Source organism: Leopardus geoffroyi, chromosome E2 (assembly GCF_018350155.1).
Source record: "Leopardus geoffroyi isolate Oge1 chromosome E2, O.geoffroyi_Oge1_pat1.0, whole genome shotgun sequence".
NCBI lineage: Eukaryota > Metazoa > Chordata > Mammalia > Carnivora > Felidae > Leopardus > Leopardus geoffroyi.
The window spans coordinates 47,564,128-47,590,961 of record NC_059335.1 but is presented as its reverse complement, the minus strand read 5'-3'; the positions used below and the strand labels follow the sequence as shown (position 1 = coordinate 47,590,961).

Genomic DNA, 26,834 nt, shown 5'->3' with positions numbered 1-26,834 from the left:
TGTAAGTTGTTAAAACTGATGACAAAAATAAGATGACAAAGGGAAGGGCTGCAGCCATGAAAATCAGTCGATGCCCACCCACTCTACCTCAAAATGCTTTTCATATTCCAAAACTTCCAGAAAAGATTAAGTGCAGGTAAGGGGGAAATAAAGGCTCTAAGTCTGAACTGAGAGCTCAGAAATACATACAGAGCTTTTTAAAGTATGAGGTTACCCACACATGGCTTTAAAATATCTACTTCAAAAAGAAGCAGTGTTTTGTGCCAAGTCTCCAAACTGATCTGGAATTGCCATCATCAAAGCCACTGGGAAACCGTTCAAAGTTTCTCAAGTGAAGATGAAGAAATGGCAAAGAAGGAGGTTTAGAATTCAGGAAAGGCTGCAACTGAAATCCAAGGCTGATTTTGGAGTTGGGAGTTTAAACGACAAGACAAAAACTGGACTAGGGAGTTAGCCAAAACTGCAAGAACAAATAACTCATAGTATTAAGCACAGCTGCAGTGTTAGTGTATTTTTAAAAGCCACATTTGTGGATGGATGCACAAAAGCTACTAAGGACCTAATGCCAGCATGCACCATCTAAAAGAGGGTTAATTCTTACCTTTTCATTCTAACATACAGCAGGATTCCAAACAGACAACAGGAACAAAACATACAAAGCAAGCATTAGGGACAGATACGGGCCTCATACTATTTACAATTATTTAATCAAGACATGAACATCTAAGGAAAAAAAAAAGGCCAAAAAAAAAAAAAGAACTGCTATTAGAGCCTCATGATAACTAAAATACAAAGTAGGCCCCATTTATTGAGTGATCAACACCTTATAAAAGGAATTAAACGCATGTAACTACCCAAAGTATAGCTTTCAAGTCCTTACTACTGTCTTCTAAAAGAAAGTGGAGAAAACAAAAATTTCCACTTTAGAATGCTGTAAGAAAGGAAGGGAGGGACTTAAGAAAGCTAGACTTCCACCACCAGTCAACAGCCTAAAATGAATAGAAGATGACCCTGTGTTACATAAAAGTAATGTCAAATTCCACTCTGTAGTTACCTGTCTTTAAAACACACACACACACACACACACACACACACACACACACACACACACACACAGGGCGCCACACACACACAGGGCGCCACTTACACACACACACAATTCCTGTTTGTAATCTAACCTCAGGTTACATTTCCTGACTTCAATGTGAAAACAGCAGATAAAGCACATGAGAGACTGGTATGTCTGCCAACAATGAGAGAAGACTTCTATTATGAAAGAGAAAACACTGTACTACTGCCAGTTCTTATATGCCTAAATCTGGCTCCCGGCCCTACCACGCAGCAGGGCTGGTCAAGTCCTTTATTCAGTTCAATAGCTTCCTTTCAAAAGAAAATTCATAACCGAGAAAACCATGTGTTTCTCACGAAAATCATTTTTCAATCAAGAAAGGCTTAGGCATATAGAATGGTGCCTACCTTTCTGAAATGTGCAAGCATGTCTGGGCTTCGTTCACACATTTCTGTGAGGAGGACTACAGATGTGTGAAGGACACCTGAAATAAAAGAGCAAACAAAAACTAAAAACGAGGCTCTATATTCAGCTTCATAGAACAGGGCTTTGAGTTCTGAAGGTCAATTCCAAAAGGATAGTTGCTACTTTTATTTTTTACTCTCCCAAAGAAGCTAAGCATTGAGGTGAATACAAAGGAGGTGTTTAATAGATGCCTGATTTAATACTGGCCAAGTCAGTCAAATCAGAATATTTTAAACAATTATGTTACCAAGATAATTGCTAAAAAATGACAACCAACACATCATGTGTCTCTCCATCTGAGAATATCCATAAGGACATGCTCACAGTCAATATAAGCTAGGTATCATCTGCTCCATACTTTATAAGCTGTTAGCTGAGTTCTGATAATTCTAGAAGCAGAAATCTTATTAAGACTGTAAATTTCCAAATAAAATATATCACAACTCCAGGTAATTATGGATGACAAAGTGAACATGCTTGTTCCACAGACAATAAAAAGGATCTCACAACAGTTCCCACTAATAATAAATAAGTACCCTAACCATTAATTTGTTCAACAAGTATATTCTGAGCCTTCTGGGCACAGGACTGAATTAATCCTTTGGATTAATTAATTAATCCAAATTAAATATACCTTACCATTTTTTCTCTTAGCATTTAGTAGGACACATGAATTTTCTTTACTCAGAACTTGTTTCACTGACTTCAAAATAAGAATAAAATGTTTGGGAAAGAATACCCATGTTCCATTTAATCTCTCTCACATTTAATATGAAGGTATCTAAGTACTTATTATAAATTCCTATTACAAGTAACCTGAAGTATTTTCATAAATCTTACATTCCTATCACAAGACAATAAAAAAATAACTTTTTCTCCTATTATAATATAGCCAGGAAATCAAGGTGTTTTACATATGAAAATCAAGGCTAGGATATTTTGTACATTATGCTAAATATTAGTAACTAAACATAGTACTTTTAATATAGTAAAAGTAGACCAAAAATGAAAAACAAGTTAACTATGAAGGCACCAATCTCTAATTATAAAAGCAGGTTATGAGAGTAGAAAGAGATCTGATCAATCAGCCCTTCCTGGAAAAGTGTCTATGCACAGAAGAAAGACAACTCCACTGCACTGAAACAGAAGGCCAACACTGCCTGAAGCCTTTTCTCATTCCTCTTTTCCCTCAGTACTTCACAAGTACATCCAAATCACATTACCATGGTTCTTTTCATTCAATAAATTTTTTGTTGCTGGTAAAAACATCTCCATAAGTTCAGGAACCTTCCTGATGACATGAACAGCACATAGTGCTGCCTATAAAAAAAATAAAAAGGACAAAAGATTTATTTCAATTAAGTCAGGGCAACCAATCTTACAAAAAAAAAAAAAAAAACCACCAACAAAAAACCGTATCAACTAGTTCACCTACTAAAACAAGAAAGAAGAAAGAAGTCAGATATCAGATGTATTATATATTAACTGATTAGGGCTTTCCAATTTATACTATTTCATTAATGAGAACTTCTAGCTCACCTGTTCCTTAGTTCATACATTACTAAATAAGTGGACAAAAACTTCCTAGAACATGGTTAACATGAACTTATCAGACAAATATAACTTATGTGGGATTTTACAAAGTTTTGCAGAGACTTCCATCTGTGATAACCATTCTTCTGAGTAAGATACCAAAAGGTTTTATAAAAAAACACAATGCAACTGAAAGATATACTACTGCTGTTACTATTAATAATATCTATACCTTCCCCAATTCACTCTCTGCTAATATCAAGAAAACCATTTGAACAATAATTAGCTAGTCTCTACTGAAGAAAAGATGGTCTTGGCTTGTTCACTGGAAAGAAACATACAAAGACTGACTTTGATTCTGCCCACCAAAAGTAACCATAACTACTATTTGTTGGAGTTAAATACCATACAAGTTTAGATATATTAACCAGAAAAGATTTCAGCTAATTCTTCCCAAGTTATATTTGGGAGAAAAAGATTTTTACCAGTCCAGAGGAATGTTTTATTTAATGAAATAATGTATTTTCTGAACAAGAGCAGCCACACATTCTTTAAGAGAAAGCACTGGCTTTGGTTTGCAGTCATCATTAACAGTGTATGATCCTGGAAAACAGCGTGGTCCTTGCAACATCTTGCCTCACACCATTAAAATGGACGCAATATTAAGTGTTCACTTCTTGGGAGTTCTAAATTTTACATCCTTTGTTTATGAAGGTTATAGAGTTCAAGCGCAATTTTAAAAAACATAAAATGTTTATATCAACATATAAAAGCAAGTTAAGAGAATGAGATCATTGTCTTCCAATACTATTCCATTTAGACACACCAATTTAGAAAGTGTGTTCTAGAGCATGATTCTCTATAATTCTCTAGGTCCCAATGGAACTGCACTTCCAGAGATTCAAAGGCACTAATGCAAAGACACAGGCACTAACTATTAGAATAAAAGTAAATTCTTAAAGTTCTGTTCATTATTCACTTTGTTTAATACTGTTTAGAATCCAGTAAATTAGGAAGTAATTAGGTTTCTAGGATACCCAGTAACATGTTTGTTTATAAATCATTTCCTTGAAAAAAGAGGAATTAAGAGAATTAAGTAAAGTCTTCACAATTATCAACTAGAGGTAATTAGCAATTAAAAAACCCACCTCCAAAATTAGTATAAAAATAGATTTTGATTTATAAACACTTGATTCATATATAATCATTTAAAATACATTGACTGCAGAGAAACAGATTATCATCAGAGCTCTCAAAAATAATTTGCCTTCTCATCTCTATAATATTCCCTAATCCAAACGCAGACATTTGGTTTCATTAAAGTTACCTTTTTTCTTAAGTAAGAATTGGAGGTTTTCAGGAGTTTCTCTACCTCTCCTGCAAGATCTCTGCACATCTCTGAAGAGCCCATGCAGCCGAGGGTACAAAGTGCTAGCCCCTGTACATACTGCGTGCTATGATTAAGATCACTGCAAAAGAAAGAGGTAGAAATGAACATGCTTTGCCCAATGCTCCCCATAAAGAAGGTTCACGTTCACAATCTAATGAGGTGCCTCTGAATGACTCATAATTACTACAATAAGGAAAGTAATTAATAGAATTATTCATTGCAAAAAATGTTTCCTTTAACTTTATTAGACTACCAATAGAGTAAACTGATTGACAGTGTCTCCTACATACTTATAATTCCATGTCTCCAAATACCAAAGTAATAGAACTTTGACGGGTTATCTGTCAAAGACAAACTACTTTAGAAAACTTAGCAAACCACTAAAAATGAAAACTGACAAAAACAGAAACATGAAGCACACCTGTATCTTTAAAAGATTTTTATTTTTTTTCCTCCATTTTTTTTTTTTCTTTTAAGTAGGGTCCACATCCAGCTTGGGCCTCAATGTGGGGCTCAAACTGACAACCCTGAGATCAAGACCTGAGGTGAGGTCGAGTCAGATGCTTAATCAAATGAGTCACAGGCACCCCTAAAAGATTTTTAATATCCTCTACCACTAACTACCAAAGAAACTAGGATATTTGCATAAACCAAAACTTTTTTAAAAAATCAGAAAAGAGTCCCCACTACTAAAGCATTTAAGATGACTTAAACAGAAATACGTTGAAACCTTTAACCTTATGGTACAGTATTAACCTTGATGTCAGGTTAACTTTTGTTTTTATTTTATGTATTCAAAAGAAAAAATAGTAACTAAAAGAATTAGCTAAATTAAGCCACCTTTAACAAACTAAGCTAGATATTTACAGTGAGGCCAGTATCTAGTGATACAAGATAGACAAAATCCTGTTTCTAGCAGACATTGATTACTGTACAAAACTATTTACAAACCAGCCAGGAAGTGTACCTTCAGAAAAGCTGAAATATTAAAAACTTGAATCAGTAACTCATCTGTATATTATAATCAATGCTTACTATTCAGAAACTGATTATATGAGTTATGCTACTTCAACCAGCTTTATGACCATTTTACTATCCTTTAGTAAGGCGGTTCTCAAGGATTTCAGTGGTTAACAGATCTCTGGAAGCCCCCAAGCCTGTCTCAGGGGGTCTGTGAGCACCCAACTATTTTCACAATACTAACTCATTATTTGCCAACTGTATTGACATATACACTAAGGATGCAAAAGCAGTGGTGGAGAAAACTACTGGCACATTACAAGTCAGAGTAGTGGCACCAATGACTAGTAGTCATGGTATTCAATGCCACACAGAGGGAGGAAGGGAGTTTGTTTCACTTAAGCCCGCTTGTGACAAAGCAGTAAAAAAAGACTCGTTTTATTAAATCATGATGTGAGTACACACTGCTATCATGTGATGAAATAGGAAGTATGCAAAAAGAACTGCATACTGAAGTGGTAATCTCAGAGAAAAGCACCTGGGCACTTGTAAACTAAACTATGAACTTTTCAAATGTACATGATTTTTTTTATTTGAAAAATAACTGACAACTATAGTTATTAAGATTTGGGTATTTGACAGACATTTTCTGCAAAAAGAGCCAACTAACCCTATCACTTCAAGAGCAACAACTGACAGTGTTGGTTGCCAATGATAAAATCTAAGCTTGAAGTGAGATTCAGAATTTTGGAAAATCTGTACTGCCACAATGAACTTCACAGTCTACCAATACTTTAACTGAGAGAGCAATTTTTTCGAATGACTGAGGCATGGTGTTACAAACGCATACATGAATACAAGATTCAAAGTGCAAGAAAGACCAATGGGTTTAATATAACAAAGTACCAAACTCACTGTTTCAAATTCCACACGGTAACTAATCCTTAAGAAATTACCCTTAAGGAGTTTTGGTATAGTATCAAACAAGAATATCCAGCTATTAGAAAGGTTATTTGATGGCTTCCTTTTTCTAACTATATTATCTGTGAAAGGCTGGATCTTCTTCATATACTTCAATCAAAACAGAACACAAGATATTGTATGCAGAAGCAAATACGACGTCTAGCTGTCTTCCGTTAGGCCAGAAATTAAAAAGATTTACAGAAATGTGAAACAATGCTATTTTTCTTGTTTTTGTCTTGCAAACTAGTTTATTTTTCATTAAAAAAACGTTATCTTTGTTAACATTTAAGGAGTTCATTACTGGTAATTTTACTGATTTTTTTTTTTTTTACACACAAGTTAGTTAGCATATAGTACAATAATGATTTCAGGAATAGAATCCAGTGATTCATCCCCTACATAGAACACCCAGTGTTCATTCCAACAAGTGTCCTCCTTTTTAATGCCCCTTGCCTGTTTAGCCCTTCCCCCCACCCACAACCCTTCCAGCAATCCTGTTTGTTCTCTGTATTTAAGAATCTCTTATGTTGTCTCCCTGCCTGTTTTTATATATTATTTTTGCTTCCCTTATGTTCATCTGTTTTGTAGCTTAAATTTCAGATACGAGTGAAGTCATATGATATTTGTCTGTCTCTGACAATTCTGCTTTGCATAAAACACTCTAGTTCCATCCATGTTATTGCAAATAGCAAGATTTTGTTCTTTTTCACCGCCGAGTAATATTCCATTGTGTGTATATATACCGCATCTTCTTTATCCATTCATCTGTTGATGGAAATTTGGGCTCTTTCCATACTTTGGCTATTGTCAATAGCGCTATTATAAACATTGGGGTGTAGGTGCTCCTTCAATACAGCATACCTGATTACTTTGGATAAATACCTAGTAGTGCAATTGCTGGGTTGTAGGGTAGTTCTATTTTTAATTTTTTGAGGAACCTCCATACTGTTTTCCAGAATGGTTACACCAGTTTGCATTCCCACCAGCAGTACAAAAGGGTTCCTCTTCCTCCACATCCTTGCCAACATCTGTTGTTCCCTGAGTTGTTAACATTATCCATTCTGACAGGTGTGAGGTGGTATCTCATGGTGGTTTTGATTGGTATTTCCCTAATGATGACTGATGTTAAGCATTTTTTCATGTGTCTGTTAGCCATCTGGATATCTTTGGAAAAGTGTCTATTCATTCACTTTGTCCATTTCTTCACTGGATTATTTGTTTTTTGGGTGTTGAGTTTGGGAAGTTCTTTATAGATTTTGGACACTAAACCTTTATCTGATATGTCACTTGCAAATATCTTCTCCCATTCCCTTGGTTGCCTTTTAATTTTTCTGATTGTTTCCTTCACTGTGCAGAAGCTTTTTATCTTGAGGAGGTCTCGACAGTTTATTTTTGCTTTTGTTTCCCTTGTCTCCGGAGACATGCTGAGTACGAAGCTGCTGCGGCCAAGGTCAAAGAGGTTTTTGCCTGCTTCCTCCTCTAGGATTTTGATGGCTTCCTATTTTACGTTTAGGTGCTTCATCCATTTTGAGTTCAGTTTTGTGTATGGTGTAAGAAAATGGTCCAAGTTCATTCTTCTGCATGTCGCTGTCCAGTTTTCCCAGCACCATTTGAAGAGACTGTCTTTATTTTATTGGATATTCTTTCCCGCTTTGTCAAAGATTAGTTGGGCAATACGTTTGTGAGTCTATTTCTGGGTTCTCTTTTCTGTTCCATTGATCTATGTGTCTGTTTTTGTGCCAGTATCAAACTGTCTTGATGATTACAGCTTAGTAATACAGCTTAAAGTCCAGAATTGTGATGCCTCCAGCTTTGGTTTTCTTTTTCAGGATTGCTTTGGCTATTCAGGGTCTTTTCTGGTTCTGTACAAATTTTAGGATGGTTTGTTCTAGCTCTGTGAAGAATACTGGTATTATTTTGAAAGGGATTGCATTGAATGTATAGATTGTGTTGGGTAGTATCGACATCTTAACAATATCTGTTCTTCTAATCCATAAGCATGGAATATTTTTCCTTTTTTATGTATCTTCTTCAATTTCTTTCATAAGCTTTCTATAGTTTTCAGTGCAGAAATTTTTCACCTAGGTTATTCCTAGGTATTTCTTAGGTTAGGTTTATTCCTAGGTATTTTATGGGTTTTGGTGCAATTGTAAATGGGATCAATTCCTTGATTGCTCTTTCTTCTGCTTCATTATTAGTATACAGAAATGCAACCGATTTCTGTGCATTGATTTTATATCCTGCGACTTTGCTGAATTCATGGATCAGTTCTAGTAGTTTTTTGGTGGAATCTTTTGGGTTTTCCATATAGAGTAGCACATCGTCTGCAAACAGAGTTTGACTTCCTCCTTACCGATTTGGTTGCCTTTTATTTCTTTGTGTTGTCTGACTGCTGAGGCTAGGACTTCCAACACTATGGTGAATAACAGTGGTGAGAGTGGACATCCCTGTTTGTGTTCCTGACCTTAGGGGAAAAGCTCTCATTCTTTCCCCATTGAGGATGGTATCAGCAGTGGGTCTTTTTCATATATGGCTTTTATGATCTTGAGGTATGATCCTTCTATCCCTACTTTCTGGAGGGTTTTTATCAAGAAAGGATGCTGTATTTTGTCAAATGCTTTCTCTGCATCTATTGAGAGGATCATGTGGTTCTTATACTTTTATTAACATGATGTACCATACTGATTGATTTGTAGATATTGAACCAGCCCTACATCCCAGGTATAAATCCCACCTGATCATGGTGAGTAATTCTTTTTTTTTTTTTTTTTAATTTTTTTTTTCAACGTTTATTTATTTTTGGGACAGAGAGAGACAGAGCATGAACGGGGGAGGAGCAGAGAGAGAGGGAGACACAGAATCGGAAACAGGCTCCAGGCTCTGAGCCATCAGCCCAGAGCCTGACGCGGGGCTCGAACTCACAGACCGCGAGATCGTGACCTGGCTGAGGTCAGACGCTTAACCGACTGCGCCACCCAGGCGCCCCACAAATGTTTTAAAAAAACAAAAATAAATGATCCAAAGTCCTTTAACTTGAGCTTAGACTGAGTGCCAGCCAGATCAATTCCCAACAATTAATTCTCTCACATTCACTTGGAGCTTGTCTAGGTTTCATTAAAAGAAAGGTTTCTTCTTTACCTATGTGCCTCAATCTTCAACTTTTATCAAGCTATAAACCTATACTTGAGTTTGACATTAACTCTTTAATATGAACTTGCTGCTAAATAGAACTGCCAAATCATCAGCATGTGATTGAAGGCTTAAGTAATAAGGTCAACAGAGCATGCAAGAACAAAAATTAAAGAAACTCTCAGAGACCTCTCCAGAGAAAATGTATGCAAGATTCGTGTAGAATGTAACCTCTATGACACCAAGGATCTCGGTCCATTTTTTTTTCATTCTCCCTTCCCAGAGTTTATAGCAGCTCTTGGCATGCAAAAGGTATACAATACATATTTGTTGAATAAATGAATCAACTTGGTATTTTCATCAGCAATGTTTATTTCAAGGCCAAAAAACAAGATTCTCCCAAAATTAAGTTTACAGACTCAATGTATTTACATTATACACACTGTATTTACAACCAAATCATAATTCTCATTTTGGAATTTTCCATTATTCACTGGGAAATTTTAAAAAAAATTTTTTTTTTCAACGTTTATTTATTTTTGGGACAGAGAGAGACACAGCATGAATGGGGGAAGGGCAGAGAGAGAGGGAGACACAGAATTGGAAACAGGCTCCAGGCTCTGAGCCATCAGCCCAGAGCCCGACGCGGGGCTCGAACTCACGGACCGCGAGATCGTGACCTGGCTGAAGTCGGACGCTTAACCAACTGCGCCACCCAGGCGCCCCACACTGGGAAATTTTAAAGTAGGTCATTACTGACCACAGAAAAGTATAAGAGTTCAGTATCTATAAATTTGATCGCTGATACCCCCCTGCTTCTACTTTCTATCAAATAAAGAAATACTGCAAATGAAAAAGCAATCTACAAAAGGAGAGTAACTATGAATTGACACAGCAAAATCAAACTAAAACAAACCAAAAAGTACCGTTAGCCAGTAAGGCCCTCAGAACTTTTATAAGGTTCTAACAGATATTTGCTGTAAGAAGGATGCAGGGAAAAACTGCTAATTCCCTGCTTGGTTACTCTAATTTCTCCAAACAGTAAGCATTCCTCAATTTGTAAGTTGAACAAACATAATTGGACTAGCCAAGCATCCATTAGAGAAAAAAAGACATTCACAAAAATTCACAGGACTAAGTATAACCTCATGCAACTGAAATCTTGGATTAGACCACTGACATGCAAGACCTCTATTTTTATCTTTAAATAGTATTTACTCAGAACATACACTGGTAATTCTTTAATAAATGTAACATTTCATTACTCATGGTATTCAAGGTCCTGGAAATATAAGAAAGCTGTGATTTACCAATGCTTTTTCTATTCTATGAAGGCCTAAATTCTTGTCTCATTGCTAAACTGTGTTCCTATGCCTAAAGATGTACAGCAACACCTTTATTTAATTGTCCCCTATGGAAGGTTTAAACCTTTGCTTAGCCTCTTTACATATAAACTACAAGAGCAATTCAAACATACTTTTTTCTTTTTAAAGTAGGCTTCATGCCCAGCATGGAGCCTAACGCAGAGCTTGAACTCATGACCCTGAGATCAAGACCTAAGCTGAGATCAAGAGACAGATGCTTAACTCACTGAGCCACCCAGGTGCCCCAAACATATTCTAGATGATAAATAAAATCAATAAACAGAAACTCTTGGTATTATAAGAAAAACCTAAAAGCACAAAGAGGTCCTTAAAAGAAGGAAAGGTAAGACTTACTTCTTGATACAGTTGGTCATGAGAAGATGGACATCTTGTCTTTCATCTAACAGCAGCATTGCCCCTAAATAGCCAATGCGTTTGTCTGTGAATTTTTGAGAGGCGATAAGCTTCAGGCACTCCAACTGCAAATTAAAAAAAAAAAGAAAAGAAAAAGAAATTAAGAAATTGCTACCACAATCAGGAAAGCAATGTTTTTAACCCAGAGTCAGTGGATAGCTAAAATAAATAGATACCAAACTGCCTTAATAAAAGGGAAATACTAACATCTTTGGAAATCTTGATAATAGCTACCAAGTTTTAGAATAGATCTCAGCAAGGTCCTATGATATTTGCTATCCAAATAATCTGTGAGATTTACCTTAGTTCCACAGATTTAAATAAATACTAACTAGTAAAATATTACAATAAAATATTAATAAACCCAATTCCTAATTTAATCCCCAAGTTGTACTAAATGAGCACTCAACTTATGTGTATATTTAAGGTCTGTTTCACATTTTGAATATCAAAAAACGCAGTAAATGGAAATACATCAAATTGCCAAACACTACCTTAAATATCAGGAATAGGGGTGCTTGGGTGGCTCAGTGGGTTAAGCATCCGACTGTTGACCTTGGCTCAGGCCACTACCTCATGGTTCATGAAATGGAGCCCGGCATGGAGCTTTGCACTGACAGCATGGAGCCTGCTTGGGATTCTCCCTCTTTCCCTCCCTCCCTCTCTGCTGTCCCCAACAAACGTACATGTGTGCACTCTCAAAATAAATAAACTTTAAAAAAAATCAGGAATATACAACAAGAAAGAACAACGAACTTTAATATAATGGGGAAAGTGCTACATTTAGGGCTTGAGCCATGTAGTAGGGAGAAGTGAGAGTTTAGTAGGATATGAGTAATAAAAATATAGAGGGGAAAAAAAACCCAGAGGAACTCTCTGGAGTGGAATTAACCTAATATGTCTTACGCGATTTCTTCTTTACATAACTATTAAAAATCCTCAGAGCTTAAGAGTCTTTGTAGTTAAACAGTTTGTCTCTCTACTTAGCTTTTCTTGAATGTCACAACTACTTCGATATACTTTATCAAACTATCAACTAACATGGAAAAGGCCAAACATTCCTTCTATAGCAATGGTTTCCAAAGGTGTACGTAAGTTAGGCTCTCCAAGAGGAGTTTTGTGAACTATGTTCCCATTTAGAATCATTTCATCCCAAGGAAAGGGGCCCAAATGCAGACCTGCGTACAACAGTCTAAAATCATGTGAGACTACTCCCCATCTGAATTTGCCTCTAAGTTCAAAAGCGAAATTGAGTAATGAAAAAAATTCACAGAACTGTTTCAAGCTATTTAAAAATTGCTCTCTCAGTGTATCTGCATTAGAAACACCTAAAGTTGAGGTACCTGGGTGGCTCAGTCGGTTAGGCATCCAACTCTTGATTTTGACTCAAGTTAGGATCTCACGACTCATGAGACTGAGTTCCACGTTAGGCTCTGCACTGACAGCATGGAGCCTGCTTGGGATTCTCCCTCTCACTTGCTCTCTCTCTCTCTCTCTCTGCCCTTTCCGCTCTCTCTCAAAATAAACATTAAAAAAAAAAAAAAAAAAAAGAATAAGCACCTAAAGTTAGCAGAATGGCTATACCACCATCAACAAATGACAGAAGTCTCCAAGAAGAACCAGGATCCAAAAGGGGAACTGAAATGCCTTCTGAAACTGACAAAGATTATATAACAACCCTTCATTTCCTTCTATGCATTCAATTTAAATTTTAAAAAACAGGGGCACCTGGGTGGCGCAGTCAGTTAAGCGTCCGACTTCAGCCAGGTCACAATCTCGCGGTCCGTGAGTTCGAGCCCCGCGTCGGGCTCTGGGCTGATGGCTCAGAGCCTGGAGCCTGTTTCTGATTCTGTGTCTCCCTCTCTCTCTGCCCCTCCCCCGTTCATGCTCTGTCTCTCTCTGTCCCAAAAATAAATAAACGTTGAAAAAAAAAATTAAAAAAAAAAAATTTTTTAAAACAATTTCTGAAATAGAAGACGAAAGTCATTTTCACAATGTCAGCAGAAAAATTACTGCTGAGGTGAATGAGAAAATTAGAAGCTAAAGTATTATCAGAACACCTTACTTTTTCAAATAGAAGGCTTTTTTAACCTTCCCATTCAATAATCCTATAAATGAATATTTTAGCAGTGAAGAAAAGTTCTAATAATCAGGTATCACTAAAATTTTTATCATCCTTATTGAATCATGCTTCAAATAAATTATCTAAAAATTCTGTATTAAGACGAACTAATGAGGAAGATAGACTTTACTCTTATATATTAATACTACTTTGTATTTTTTTAGGGCCAAGTTTTTTTTTTTTTTTAATGTTTATTTATTCTTGAGAGAGACAGAATGTGAGCAGAGGAAGGGTAGAGAGAGAGGGAGACATAGAATCCGAAGCAGGCTCTAAGCTCCAAGCTGTCAGCAGAGCCCGATATGGGGCTTGAACTCACTGAACGTGAGATCATGACCTGAGCTGAAGTCAGTTGCTTAACCGACTGAGCCACCCAGGCGCCCCAATTTAGGGCCAAGTTTTAAAACAGTCACAGTAAAAGTCATCAGTGACTAGTGAGTACAGTTGTTGCTTTTTGTAACACTTGTTTATTTAAAAAAAAATTTTTTTTAATGTTTATTTTACTTTTGAGAGAGAGAGAGACAGAGAGAGAGAGGGTAAGGGCCAGAGACAGAGGGAGACACAGAATCCGAAGAAGGCTCCAGGCTTCGAGCTGTCAGCACAGAACCCGATGCGGGGCTCGAACTCACAAACCTGATCATGACCTGAAAGTAGGGCGCTTAATTGACTGAGCCACCCAGGCGCCCCAGGATTTGTTTAAAACTTATCTAAAAATTAAACAGTGAAAACAAAAACTACAATTTAAAGGGACACATAATTAATTCTTTTTAATATTCCCCATTGGTACAGTAACTTTGCACCAAGAATAAGCACTTACTTTATGAAGATGGCAAATTTTTTTTTTTTTAATTTTTTTTTCAACGTTTATTTATTTTTGGGACAGAGAGAGACAGAGCATGAACGGGGGAGGGGCAGAGAGAGAGGGAGACACAGAATCGGAAACAGGCTCCAGGCTCTGAGCCATCAGCCCAGAGCCCGACGCGGGGCTCGAACTCACGGACCGCGAGATCGTGACCTGGCTGAAGTCGGACGCTTAACCGACTGCGCCACCCAGGCGCCCCTGAAGATGGCAAATTTGAGAGGAAATATAAGATTACAGACTGGAAATGGCATTTTAAAAACATGCTCCAATGAAGGATTAACTCTGATCATATCTAAACTTAGGCATCAGAGGCCAGCAATAGTGCTGAGAAAGTACCATGTTTCATCTTTAAGAATAGTATCTAAGTTTTCAGATGTTGAAAAAGAAAAAGGAAGGAGGAGTGTACAATGGGGTTTGGGGTAAATATGAGGGAAGGGCATCCATTTTTGAGCAGCAACCACTAAAACCACAATTCTCATGTGAGTTACAGAAGAAAAATAGTAAAATCAATTAAATGCTTCTGCCTCTTAGGTAACAACCTCAAATTCAGAACTACTACTCACTGAAAGCTACCTGAAAAATCTCACCTAAACACTGCTAACTCACAAATCTAGCATATGCTTTAAGACCACAGTAAAGAGTTTAACTTTTATATTCACACAACCACAGAGATAAAAAATAACTTTTGCTTTTTTACACAAAACTCTGTAAGCCAAGTCAAAAGACAAATGACAAAATTGGAAAAAATATTTGCAACCCATTTCACAGATATGAAATCCTATATAACAGAATCCTAATTGATTTTTTAAAAGACAAATTGATTTTTTTTTTTAATTTTTTTTTCAGCGTTTATTTATTTTTGGGACAGAGAGAGACAGAACATGAACAGGGGAGGGGCAGAGAGAGAGGGAGACACAGAATCGGAAACAGGCTCCAGGCTCTGAGCCATCAGCCCAGAGCCCGACGCGGGGCTCGAACTCACGGACCGCGAGATCGTGACCTGGCTGAAGTCGGACGCTTAACCGACTGCGCCACCCAGGCGCCCCAAAAGACAAATTGATTTTTAAAAAGACCAACAACTCAGTACGAAAATGGACAAAAAATATGGACAGTTCAAAGAAAACAAAAATAATTCAAACATGAAATGGAGTTCAATCTCATAAAACAAATGCAAACCCAACTAGGTAAATTTACTTTTTAAAAAAATCACTGAACTGTACGCTTGAAAAAGACGAATTATATGAGATACAAAATATGCCTCAGTGAAGTTATTAGAAAAGACATGCAGACTGAAACCATAGTGAAATGCTACTTTTTAACCTATTTTATTAACAAAGCTTCACAGTTATAACAGTGTGAGGGCATTAGTGATTGGACATAAACTGGCACAAGCTATAGTGAGAAAGTTCTAGCCTATCTAAATTACAAATACACATATCATTTGACTTGACCATTCCACATTTAGGAACTTACACACTTACATTCACACATGTGCAAAATAATGGGTATTATTCAATTGTAGTATTACTTTAAACAGTAAGACTGGAGGGGCACCTGGCTGGCTCAGTTGGTAGAACATGAGACTCTTCATCTCAGGGTTGTGAGTTCAAGACTCCACACAATGGGTGTGGAGTCAACCTAAAATAAAAAATTTAAGGGGTGCCTGGGTGGCTAAGTCAGTTGAGCATCAGGCTCAGGTCATGATCTCAAAGTGTGGGTTTGAGACCCGCATCCAGATCTGTGCTGACGGCTCAGAGCCTGGAGCCTGCTTCTGATTCTGTGTCTCCCTCTCCCTCTCTCTCTTTTTGCTCTTCCCCCACTCGTGCTGTCTCTCCCAAAAATAAACATTAGAAAAAAAATTTTAACTTAAAAAATTAAAAAAACAGTAAGACTGGAAATAAACGTCTATTAATAAGGCATCAGCTTAATAAATTATGATTCATAAACATCGTGGACTACAATTCTGGATACACTACCATCAGTATGTCCAAAGAGGTGGAAAAACGGAGGAAGCTTTTTTATATTGATATGAGCTAATCTTCAAAACAGATTAATAAGCAGATAGTGCAAACAGTGTGCTGCAATATATATTTTACAGTGGAGGGGACATTTCCATTGCCTGGAGATGTATAAAATATCTGAGGGATAGACAAGAGATGGTTGCCTATAAAAAGGAAACTAAGTGACTGGAAGAGGACAGAAAGTGGAGTTTTCATCTTCTATTCTTTCTTTGTTTTTATTTTTTATTTATTTTTTTTTAGAGGCGGGGGGTGACAGAGAGAGAGAGAAAGAGAGACAGAATCTCAAGCAGGCTCCACACTCAGCACATAGCCCAACAAGGGGCTCGATCCCATGGCCCATGACCTGAGCCGAAATCAAGAGTTGGGCACTAAACTGACTGAGCCACCCAGGCGCCCCCACTATCTATTCTTTTGTATCTTTTAAATTTTGCATCAATGAACTACCGTTATCTATTCATAATATAAGTAATATTGGAATAGAGGAAAAAGTTTAAAACTGCAGGATGAAGGGAACTTTCAACTATGGTTAGAAAAATTAATGCTATAATTAAAAAGAAAAAACAACCTAGGGAAATTACTCCCTCTCCAAAATTGAGTAATATGTGATTTGAAAAACTAACAACAAAGCACTTGAGTCTTGGAATTGTTTTATGAAAACGACTTTGAAAATTTAAGACCAAAATCTTATGAAAATACAACTCAATAAATGGGAAGAATCAGTTTTAAATAACTTAAATTTATGATGAAGGATTACTGTGCTATTCTATTATTCCTGTAATGCTGCAGGAGCTTAAGAAGTATGTCCATTCCTTATCTCTAATCCCCATGATGGCTATGTTTTTTTCCACTGGCAGTTATTTTGTATTTTTCACTAACTATCAGTGTCTTTCTTGTCAACAACACTCTTAAATACCACTGGCTTTTCAACAACAACCTTCTCACTCTCCCCCCCCACCTTCCATCCCAAAGGTCTTATTGTGGCAACTCTCAGCTATTCACTGATTTTCTTTATACAGGATTTACTTTCCAATTGTTTTTGAGATGCTATGGTTTTGCTTAATTTCATAAATTACTAGCTTACGAAACTAGTACCAATGTATCAGACATTCTCACAGATACCCAGTTAGAAAGGCACACAAAAGGAAACCAACATTTGGATATATATCATAAGTGTGATACATATATACTTATCCTATGAAACATATATATAAATATGAATATTTATATACTTATATATTTTATTTACATAAATATTTGTGACAATTATGCACAAGCTACTATGAAAACAAATTAGAAAGGGCACTCATTCAGGTTAGAAACAGTAAAAAAAACATCAGAGAAAGATTCCACTCTCTTTATGTAACACATAGTGGAACAGAAAGAAGCAATTTGATTTAGAGTCATAATCCTGGGTTTAGTTTAAGAGACCTAAGCAAGTTATTTCAACAACCTGGGCCTCAGTTTCCTCATCACTAAGATAATCAGGCCATGTCATGAAAGACCACCCTAACACTGCCCTCCACTCCCTGCTTTCAAGGCAAATACAGTAGTCACTAATTCTCTACAGCTGATCCTTAAAGTGGCCTAAGAATTTTTCTCAGCAGAAACATTCCAGGCAGCCATTAGCAACAAGCCTAAAAAAGTGAAGTTACCAGCTCCCTCTGGAATAAATACAATGCCTTAAGAAAGTGGTTTCCAAACATGACTGATCAAAAGCACCTGGGAAAGTTTTGAAATAGGTAGGTCACCCCCAAAAACATCCTGATGGAATAGGTTTCAGGTAAAGCCTGACAATTTGATTTTTATAAACATTTTCCAGATAACTCAGTGTTTCAATTTTCTCCAAATTTCAAAGCACTTTCTTTAAAAAGGTTTCTGGCCTTGTTACATTTTTCTACAAGTACAAATATTGCCCTTTATCAACATTTAATCTGGTTGCCCTTTAAGAAAAAAGCTGCACCTATTTTGTTAGCCTTCAGAACAATTTCCCACAAGGTCAAATGCACATGTACATTTGCTTTTAAATTTAACATTTGAGCTTTATGATGTAAACAATCACCATGATAGAAAGATACACATAAACATTAATGGATCTGCAACTGATTGGTTAGGTATTTTAAAAAGCTACCTTTATTTCAATATTCAGAAAAAACTTTCTAGTTTATACACAAACACACACACATTTAAAAGTTGACCCTGTAACTGCTTTACCACTATGTAGTCTGGCAACATAAAAATCCGTATTTGAGACCAGTCTATTTCATTCTTCCGGCAGAGGGGGAGAAATAAAACATTTAACACAGTGCTATTGCATTCCATTTCTCTTCTTCAGAAAATTATGAAATATTTCACTCCAAAATACACAAAAATCATGTTAACACTCCTAACCCACACCAACCAGCTTTATCAACTCTTAACATTTTACCCTTACTTTTACATTTTTTCATATAACAAATTCAATGGAAGCCCTCTATACACTCTGCCTCAATTCTTTCCTTCTCTCCATCCCACAAGTAACCAAAACTCAAAACTGCTGTTCATCATTGCATTGCCATGCCGTATGTCCTTACTACACATGTTGGTTGTTTTTGAATGTTTTACGGTTTATATTAAGTATCATACCATATTCCTCTTTTCACTCAAGATCTTTGAGTATTACTCACATCCAAACAAGAAACTCTAATTCAGTTATATTAATTGCTAATACAGTATCCCACATGTGAATATACCACAACTTACCTATTTTTTGTGGACACATAGATTGTTCCCAATATTTTCATATTAGAAACAATGCTGCCATGAACACTCTTCTAAATGTCCCTTTTTAAATAGACAAGGATTCTTGATCAGATTCAGGTTTTTCAGTTTTTATTTTGTTTCCATTTAGCAAATACACTTCATAGGTGGTGGTATAAACTTTCATCAGGAAATATATAATTATTCCTGGTGGTTGTCTCTCATTTGTGATATTAGCATTGAAGATCATCAAGGATTGCAAAATAGTAATATTCTAATTATTTTATTCTTTATTTACTTATTAAACTTTTCCTCTAAGGAGCAACTTCTCTATATGTACCACTGGGTTAACAATAGTTCCTTCAGAAAGTTTAGCAAAGGCAGGATAAATGTCAGTTTTCAAAATGAGTACCTAGTATCCTCCAAAGATGACCAATGGAGTTTGTTTTATAATTTGTTTAATAATTATTAACTCACTGATATAAACTAACTGATATAAACTTACTTGGTATATTCCAACTACTATTATTATCCTTATTAATGCTCAAATTTTCTCATTTGGGGGCACAACAAAAAGCCACTTTTGGTGGCTACTAAATCCTTTTAATACGACCTCTGTAATTTTTCTTGTTCTCTGGCACAGTAAGACAGTTCAGGCTTAATTTGTGTATCTCCTGCTCCAGATTTCGGATCAGCCATCTTTCTAATGGGTCCTGGCCCTTTTAGAGTAAAATGGGTATTTGGAGACCACAATCTGGGCTTATGGGTGCTCAACACAAAGATGCCTACTATCACCATTATACTACAGGTACAGTGTGGTAAAGAAATTAAAAATGTGGATAAGGATGGAAACTTATGGAACTGACATTATTTACAGACAACAGCACCGACTATATGGAAACAATGAAGTCCACAGGGACTCTTAGAAGTGCAATAATGTTGCTAGGGAGAGAAATACGCAAAAATCAATGATATATTTCTGTATAACTAAAACCTAATTATTCAACTTTTTTTTTTTAATTTTTTTTTTCAACGTTTATTTATTTTTGGGACAGAGAGAGACAGAGCATGAACGGGGGAGGGGCAGAGAGAGAGGGAGACACAGAATCGGAAACAGGCTCCAGGCTCTGAGCCATCAGCCCACAGCCTGACGCGGGGCTCGAACTCACGGACCGCGAGATCGTGACCTGGCTGAAGTCGGACGCTTAACCGACTGCACCACCCAGGCGCCCCTAATTATTCAACTTTTAAGACTGCCATTTGCAATAGGAAGAAGAGCTCCAAGGAACCTATAAATTTCACCAAAAGTGTGTAAGACCTTATGGAGAACACTGTAAAACTTTAAAAAACATAAGGAAGTGGAGTGCTATAAATACTCTATTGATGGAAAGGAAGACTATTGTAGACAGATAATTGGGTATAGCAGGCCAGGCTGGAAATGGGAAGAAATAGAGAATTTAAGCCCCACCTAGAGAAGGTCACCAGCCTACTAGAGCTCTGGGAAAATGTTCAAAATGTTGTAAAATCCTCTAATTTCTAAGAGGAACCAGAAATCCAGATTTCTATGATAAGTTCCTTGATTTTTACATTGGCAGCAAATTCAAAACAATTTAATGTACTCTGCAATACAAAACACATCTGTGGAAGAATTTGGCCCCCAAGCCACCATTTTTTTACTCCCATACATTTACTCCCACCTCTTAACTCAACTTTATTTCTAGGTTGTGTTTAAGCCAAACACATGAAAGGTTACAAACCATACAGGAAATCTATCATGGCTTTTGTTGTAAAAATGTTGAAGATACACTGTTTTACATTACCAAGAGGCTCCTAGATAAAAGACTCACATAAGAAAATCTATTTTAGGGGCAATTAGCTGGCTCAGTTGGAAGAGCATGAAACTCTTAACCTTGGGGTCATGAGTTTGAACCCCACACGGGTGCAGAGATTATATACAAACATATATACATAAATAAATAAAAATCTATTTTAGAATTCAGTGACTTTCTTTTAAAAATTTTTAATATTTATTTATTTTTGAGAGGGGGGAGGGCAGAGAGAGAGGGAGACCCAGAATCCAAAGCAGGTTCCAGGCTCTGAGCTGTTGGCACAGAGCCCAAACAAGGGGCTCAAACCCACAAACTGTGAGATCATGACCTGGGCTGAAGTCAGACACTTGACTGAGACACCCAGGTGCCCCAGAATCCAGTGACTTTTCAAAGAAATTTTTTTGCTGTCCTTGAGGGAATAGTAAAATCAGTAATACTTGAATTATTTATGTAGAAAGCGTAAATGTTTAACATTTAGTAATTTATTAATCTTCATAATAATAATCCTATAAAAGAGTATGAAAATTGTCCCCATTTTACAGATGAGGAAACTGAGACAAGAAAGGTTAAAGATCTTGCTTAAAATCACCAACAGGAGGGGAGCCTGGATGGCTCAGTCAGTTAAGCATCCGACTCTTGATTTTGGCTCAGGTCATGGCTCGTGGGACTCTCTCGTACCCTCTCTCTGCCCTTCCCCCCCTCAAAATAAACATTAAAAAAAAATCAGAGATAGTAAAGTAACAAAGCCATAATTCACATCCAGGCAGTATGGTTCCTGTAGCTGTGCTTTTAAATTCTGGTTGTAACAACCATGTAACTGGATTTTTTTTCTTGCCTTAGCTGCCTCACCATCACCAAGTACAGTGGCTTTGGGTTCTGCATTCTTCCTTTTCCCAACTCTTATTTTCTACCATCCTTTTGTTTTTTTTTTTTTTTTTTTTTTTTTTTTTTAATTTTTTTTTTTTTCAACGTTTATTTATTTTTGGGACAGAGAGAGACAGAGCATGAACGGGGGAGGGGCAGAGAGAGAGGGAGACACAGAATCGGAAACAGGCTCCAGGCTCCGAGCCATCAGCCCAGAGCCTGACGCGGGGCTCGAACTCACGGACCGCGAGATCGTGACCTGGCTGAAGTCGGACGCTTAACCGACTGCGCCACCCAGGCGCCCCGTTTGTTTTGTTTTTTAAACAGACGCTGGTCATGTATGTTACCTCAAATCTTCTGTACAGCAAGTCAGGACTAAAGTAATTAAATAAATAGTTAAGAAACATATTTAAACTATATCCAAAGAATGAACAGGTTTTAGCGTTATACAAAGTTGAGTTCTAATCCTCTCCCTAATATTTACTAGCTGTGTGAATTTAAACAAGTCAATCTCTGAATTTCAGTTTTCTCATCTGCAATATAAGGATATTACCCACCTTGTGGGTTTTATTGTAAAGTTTAAAACACTTTTCAAATGTGGCTAGTAGGAAATTTTAAATTACATATCTGGCTCATATTTTTATTTCTATTGAACAGTATCATGCTAGATACTGCAGTAAAAAGTAAAAAGAAACAGGTGAAATTAGTTTTAATAATATATTTTATTTAACCCAATATATCTAAAATACCATTTCAACATATAATCCACATAAAAATTATTAGTTAGATATTTTACAGCTTTCTTTTGTACTAAGGCTTCTAAATACAGTATATATTTTACACTTACAGCACATCTCAATATGTACACTATATATCCATCAAAAATATTTTAACTGTATTTAGACTTCATTAAATGTACAATTGATAAAGTAGATTCACATACTCAAGTTGTCTAAAACATTTAAGTTTTCCAGTAACTGCATCAATATCCCCCCCAAATTTATTTTCCTTTAATATTCGCCTCAGTTGAACGAGCCACATTTCAAAAGACCAGTGGCTATACAGCTACTAGCTATCATAATGAACAGTACAAGTGCAAATAAAATAAACAAATAAAATGCAATAAATGGTAGCTGTTTTTACACATAGTTAAGTGAAAATAGTACTGTGATTCATACATGCAGGTGAGAGAACCGAGATATGAATCTTTTTATGGGTATGTTATAAAAAAATTCTGATGGGCAAGATTGGATAGGGCCAGGATTTACTCCAAGAGGAAATAGATTAAGGGACTTAAAAGTGGGATTCCTATTCTCACTCAGAAAAACCTTTTTTTTTTGGGGGGGGGGGTACAATTTTAGTACAGTTTCCTTGAGTATTAACACTTTCCACCTAAGAATTAAATGTCTTATCAAATAATTAAATTCCAGAATGCCCCCCAAAAAGCCATCTAGTAAAGCTGGAAAGCATATTTTATTTACATACAGTATAGAAATGACTCTTAGGAATATAGAGATTGCTCTTTCACAAATGAAATATCATCAGTCTTAAATCTATCCTATTATTTTAAATTCAACAACTGATCTTAAAAGAACTCCTTTAACTCCATGATGTTAACAGTGGTTATCTCGAATGGAGGGCTTAAGAGATTCCCCACGCCTTGCCATCCTTGACTATCTTTTACAGCTCAACATACCAGATTTCTATAAATCTAACCAAATGGTTCTACTTAAAATCAACCAACAAAAACGTATGAGTATCTGTTTGCTTTATACTATGACATGCGTTAAATGTATAACCACCTGGATCACTTTTTGATGTGGTAAAAACATATAACATGTTTATTCAGAGGAGATAGCTGTTGTTTTTGTCTACCTAGTACCTGGTCTGTTCCTCTAATACTAACACCTGAATCTTCCTTTGGGAAATTAATGGTCTTCCACTCTCAATCATGTATTTCTAGTGAGGGTGATCTCACTCCCAGGCAAAAGATAAGCATAAAACTAACCCAAGTCAGTCTGATAAGATTCAATCCCATTACTGTTTTAACTCAGAGGTGGGGTGATCTCCTTTCACTGGAGTTACTGAGCTGAATAAAAGATAAATGTGGCCATCTTCCTGGATAAATTAAATAAAACATTAACAAAAGCTATCTGTGAATAATGGAAACATGGATGGTATTTTTCTCCTTCTACCTAATGTTGCACATTCTTTCAATTTTGCAATCTTTTCCTTAAGAACACTATTTAGTATGTAATACAATTCTTAAATTATCTAAGATAAAATTTAATGGCATTAATAAGAAATTAAAAACCCACTAAACCCTTCTCTGTGACTCCATCCCCATATGTATAAACATAGAAGAAAGCACGTCTTGCTTGAATACCAAATACCATGCTCAAAACCTAGATTGGCTATAGCTAATAATATGCATTTGTGTGTATTAGAAAATCAGGAGGCACAGTCACTGTAGCAACCCAGTAACAAAGTAATTAGGACAAAATCCATAAATGCCATGATGTGGCAACTTATTTTACTTAAAAACATCTATTTGGAGTGTTCCTCCTTGTATCACTGTGCACACAGAATTAAGGAAACATTTAGCAAACATTTCTTAAATATTCATTATAGTCCAGCCGCTCTAACAGACCAATCACAATTTAGTGGTTATCCTGGTCAGTCTTTAAGTAAGCTAGCTGCCACCATCAAAACATAGTCTAATCCATATAATGAGAGATTCTCAATGGAAAGCACAACTGACAGCAGTATCATGTGTTTCCAGGTCTGCAACTTTCTCACTTCTACCCTCAGTTCCACAATGATAAGATTACAAGACTATCAAGAATATTCTGTCCTCACTGACGGGGAAACATTTGCCCTCCTTGAGCTGTCATTCCAACAAGAATAGCCTTGCTAGATGTGGTCTCAGCCCAGCCTACCTGTCCAAAGTGAGCAGGGTAGCCCAGCATGTGCATATATAGTAATTTTGCCACATTCCGACACCGGTAAGTATTGTCTTCTTCTCTAAAAGATGATCGGATTGCAGCACATTCTTTCTGGATCATTTCTCGTTCTTCGGCTTGGGTTCGGGCTGTCCGGATGGTCCGGATCAGCTCCCGCAATCTGATGGGGGCTGGCATCCTCTGTTTATAGAAAGACATTAAATAAAAATGTTCACATTTTTCACTACCAAAAGCATTCACACAACTTCTCACATAAATTTCCAATTTTTAAGAATTCAAGACTTGCTCAGTCCAACAATATAAAGCTTCAGCAAAGCTATTACATACAAACCCATTAATTCGGTAAATTTCTGGAAAAAATATAAACAAAAATGTTAAGTATTAAGCAAGATAAGACACAGAATATATCAGTATGTAAAATCCATCATTAGTATCAAACTATGTTAAGAACTAACTCAACCCAAATATTTACTCAAGAAAGAGAAAAGACATATTTTCTATGCCTAACCTTAGAGAGGACAGATTATTTTCTGCTGAACTGTTAACAGAGCTCAATAAATTATCAGATACTGAATATGATCACAATCAAAGCTCAACTCAACTGGGGCGCCTGGGTGGCTCAGTCGGTTAAGCATCCGACTTGGGCTCCGGTCATGATCTAGCAGTTTGTGAGTTCGAGCCCCACATCAGGCTCTGTGCTGACAGCTCGGAGCTTGGAGCCTGCTTTGGATTCTGTGTCTCCCCCTCTCTCTGCCCCTCACTCACTTGCACTTTGTCTCTCTCTCAAAAATAAATAAACGTTAAAAAAAATTAAAAAAAAAAAAGCTCAACTCAACAAAATGAGAGATCAGGAGAGAAGACCAATTATCAGATTTAAACACTTCCAAGAAAGAGTAATCATCTTGGTACACTGGGTACTCTTTGAAAATTGTTATGAGGAAAAAAATAATAAACCAATCTCAGAGGATAAGACTATTAGAATCATATTCTCACGAAAAATTTTTAAATAATAATGGTAAACCTGTAATAGCCAAAATTAAGGGGAAAAGAGAACAAAGTTGGAGAATCTGCACCACCTAATTTCAAGAAATACTACAAACCTACAGTAATCAGGACAATGTGGAACTGAATTTAAGGGCAGACTCAGGATCATGATGCAAAATAGAAAGTTAAGGAATAGACCCACACAAATAAGCTTAACTGATTTTCAACAGAGAGGCCAAGGTTATTCAATAGGAGAAAGGGTATTCCTTCAACAAATGGTGCTGGCACAACTACATATCTATATAAAGAACCAATTAACCTTGAACCCTAACCTCACATAATATACAAAAATTAACTCAAAATGGGTCACAGACCTAAACATTAAAGCCAAACCTAAAAATCTTCCATAAGAAAACATAGGAGGAAATCTTTGGGAACCTTTGTCTCCCTACCTTCCCACCTCTCTCTCTGTCCTTCCCCTGCTTGTGCTCGCTCTCTGTCCCTCACAAAAATTAACAAAAAAAAAAAAAAAAGAGAGAGAGAGAGAGAGAGAGAGAGAGAGATACCACCCTACAGTATTAGAATGGCTAAAATTTAAAAGACTGGCCATACCAAGTGCTGGCAAGGATATAAAACAAATGAACTATCACAAGCCACTCATGGGAATACAAAATGGTTCGACTACTTTGGAAAATAGTTTGGCAATTTTTTGTAAAATTAAACATATACTTAGCATAGGATTCAGGAAATCCACTCGGTATTTACCCAAAAGCAATGAAAACATATGTTCTCACCAAGATTTGTACACAAATCTTTACAGAATCTTCATTTATAATTACTAAAAACTGGAAACAACTCAAACAACATCCATAAATAGGTGAATAATAATAAACGAATACTTCCCGGAATGAAACAGAACCAACACAACATGGAAGAATCTCAAAAACATTATGATGAGCAAAAAAAAAAAAAAAAAAAAAAAGAAACAAGAAAGTACATACTTTTTGATTTTACTTATATGAAACTCTAGGAAAGACCAGGCTAATCTATAGTGATGCTAAAGAGATCAATGACTGCCTGGGGTTGAGGGTAGGGATGGTGATCAACTAGGATGCAAGGAAACCTTCTGATGTGATAGAAATGTTTATGATGGTTGTATAGATCTCTCT

General features: G+C 36.4%; 1 protein-coding gene across 2 annotated transcripts in view; it reads right to left on the bottom strand.

The window, feature by feature from the left end:
* Positions 1–26,834, bottom strand: part of AP1G1 (adaptor related protein complex 1 subunit gamma 1) — a 79,609-nt gene that overhangs the window by 33,073 nt on the left and 19,702 nt on the right. Inside the window, exons 2-7 of one of the 2 annotated variants that reach the window (XM_045443375.1) lie at positions 24,658–24,861; positions 11,228–11,352; positions 4,395–4,536; positions 2,758–2,854; positions 1,477–1,553; positions 602–610 (exon numbers count right to left, since the gene is read on the bottom strand). In XM_045443375.1, the coding sequence (XP_045299331.1) occupies positions 602–610; positions 1,477–1,553; positions 2,758–2,854; positions 4,395–4,536; positions 11,228–11,352; positions 24,658–24,858 (651 nt within the window). In that variant the 5' untranslated portion in view covers positions 24,859–24,861. The remainder of the gene's footprint in view (positions 1–601; positions 611–1,476; positions 1,554–2,757; positions 2,855–4,394; positions 4,537–11,227; positions 11,353–24,657; positions 24,862–26,834) is intronic. The other variant, XM_045443376.1, reaches the window with a different exon arrangement.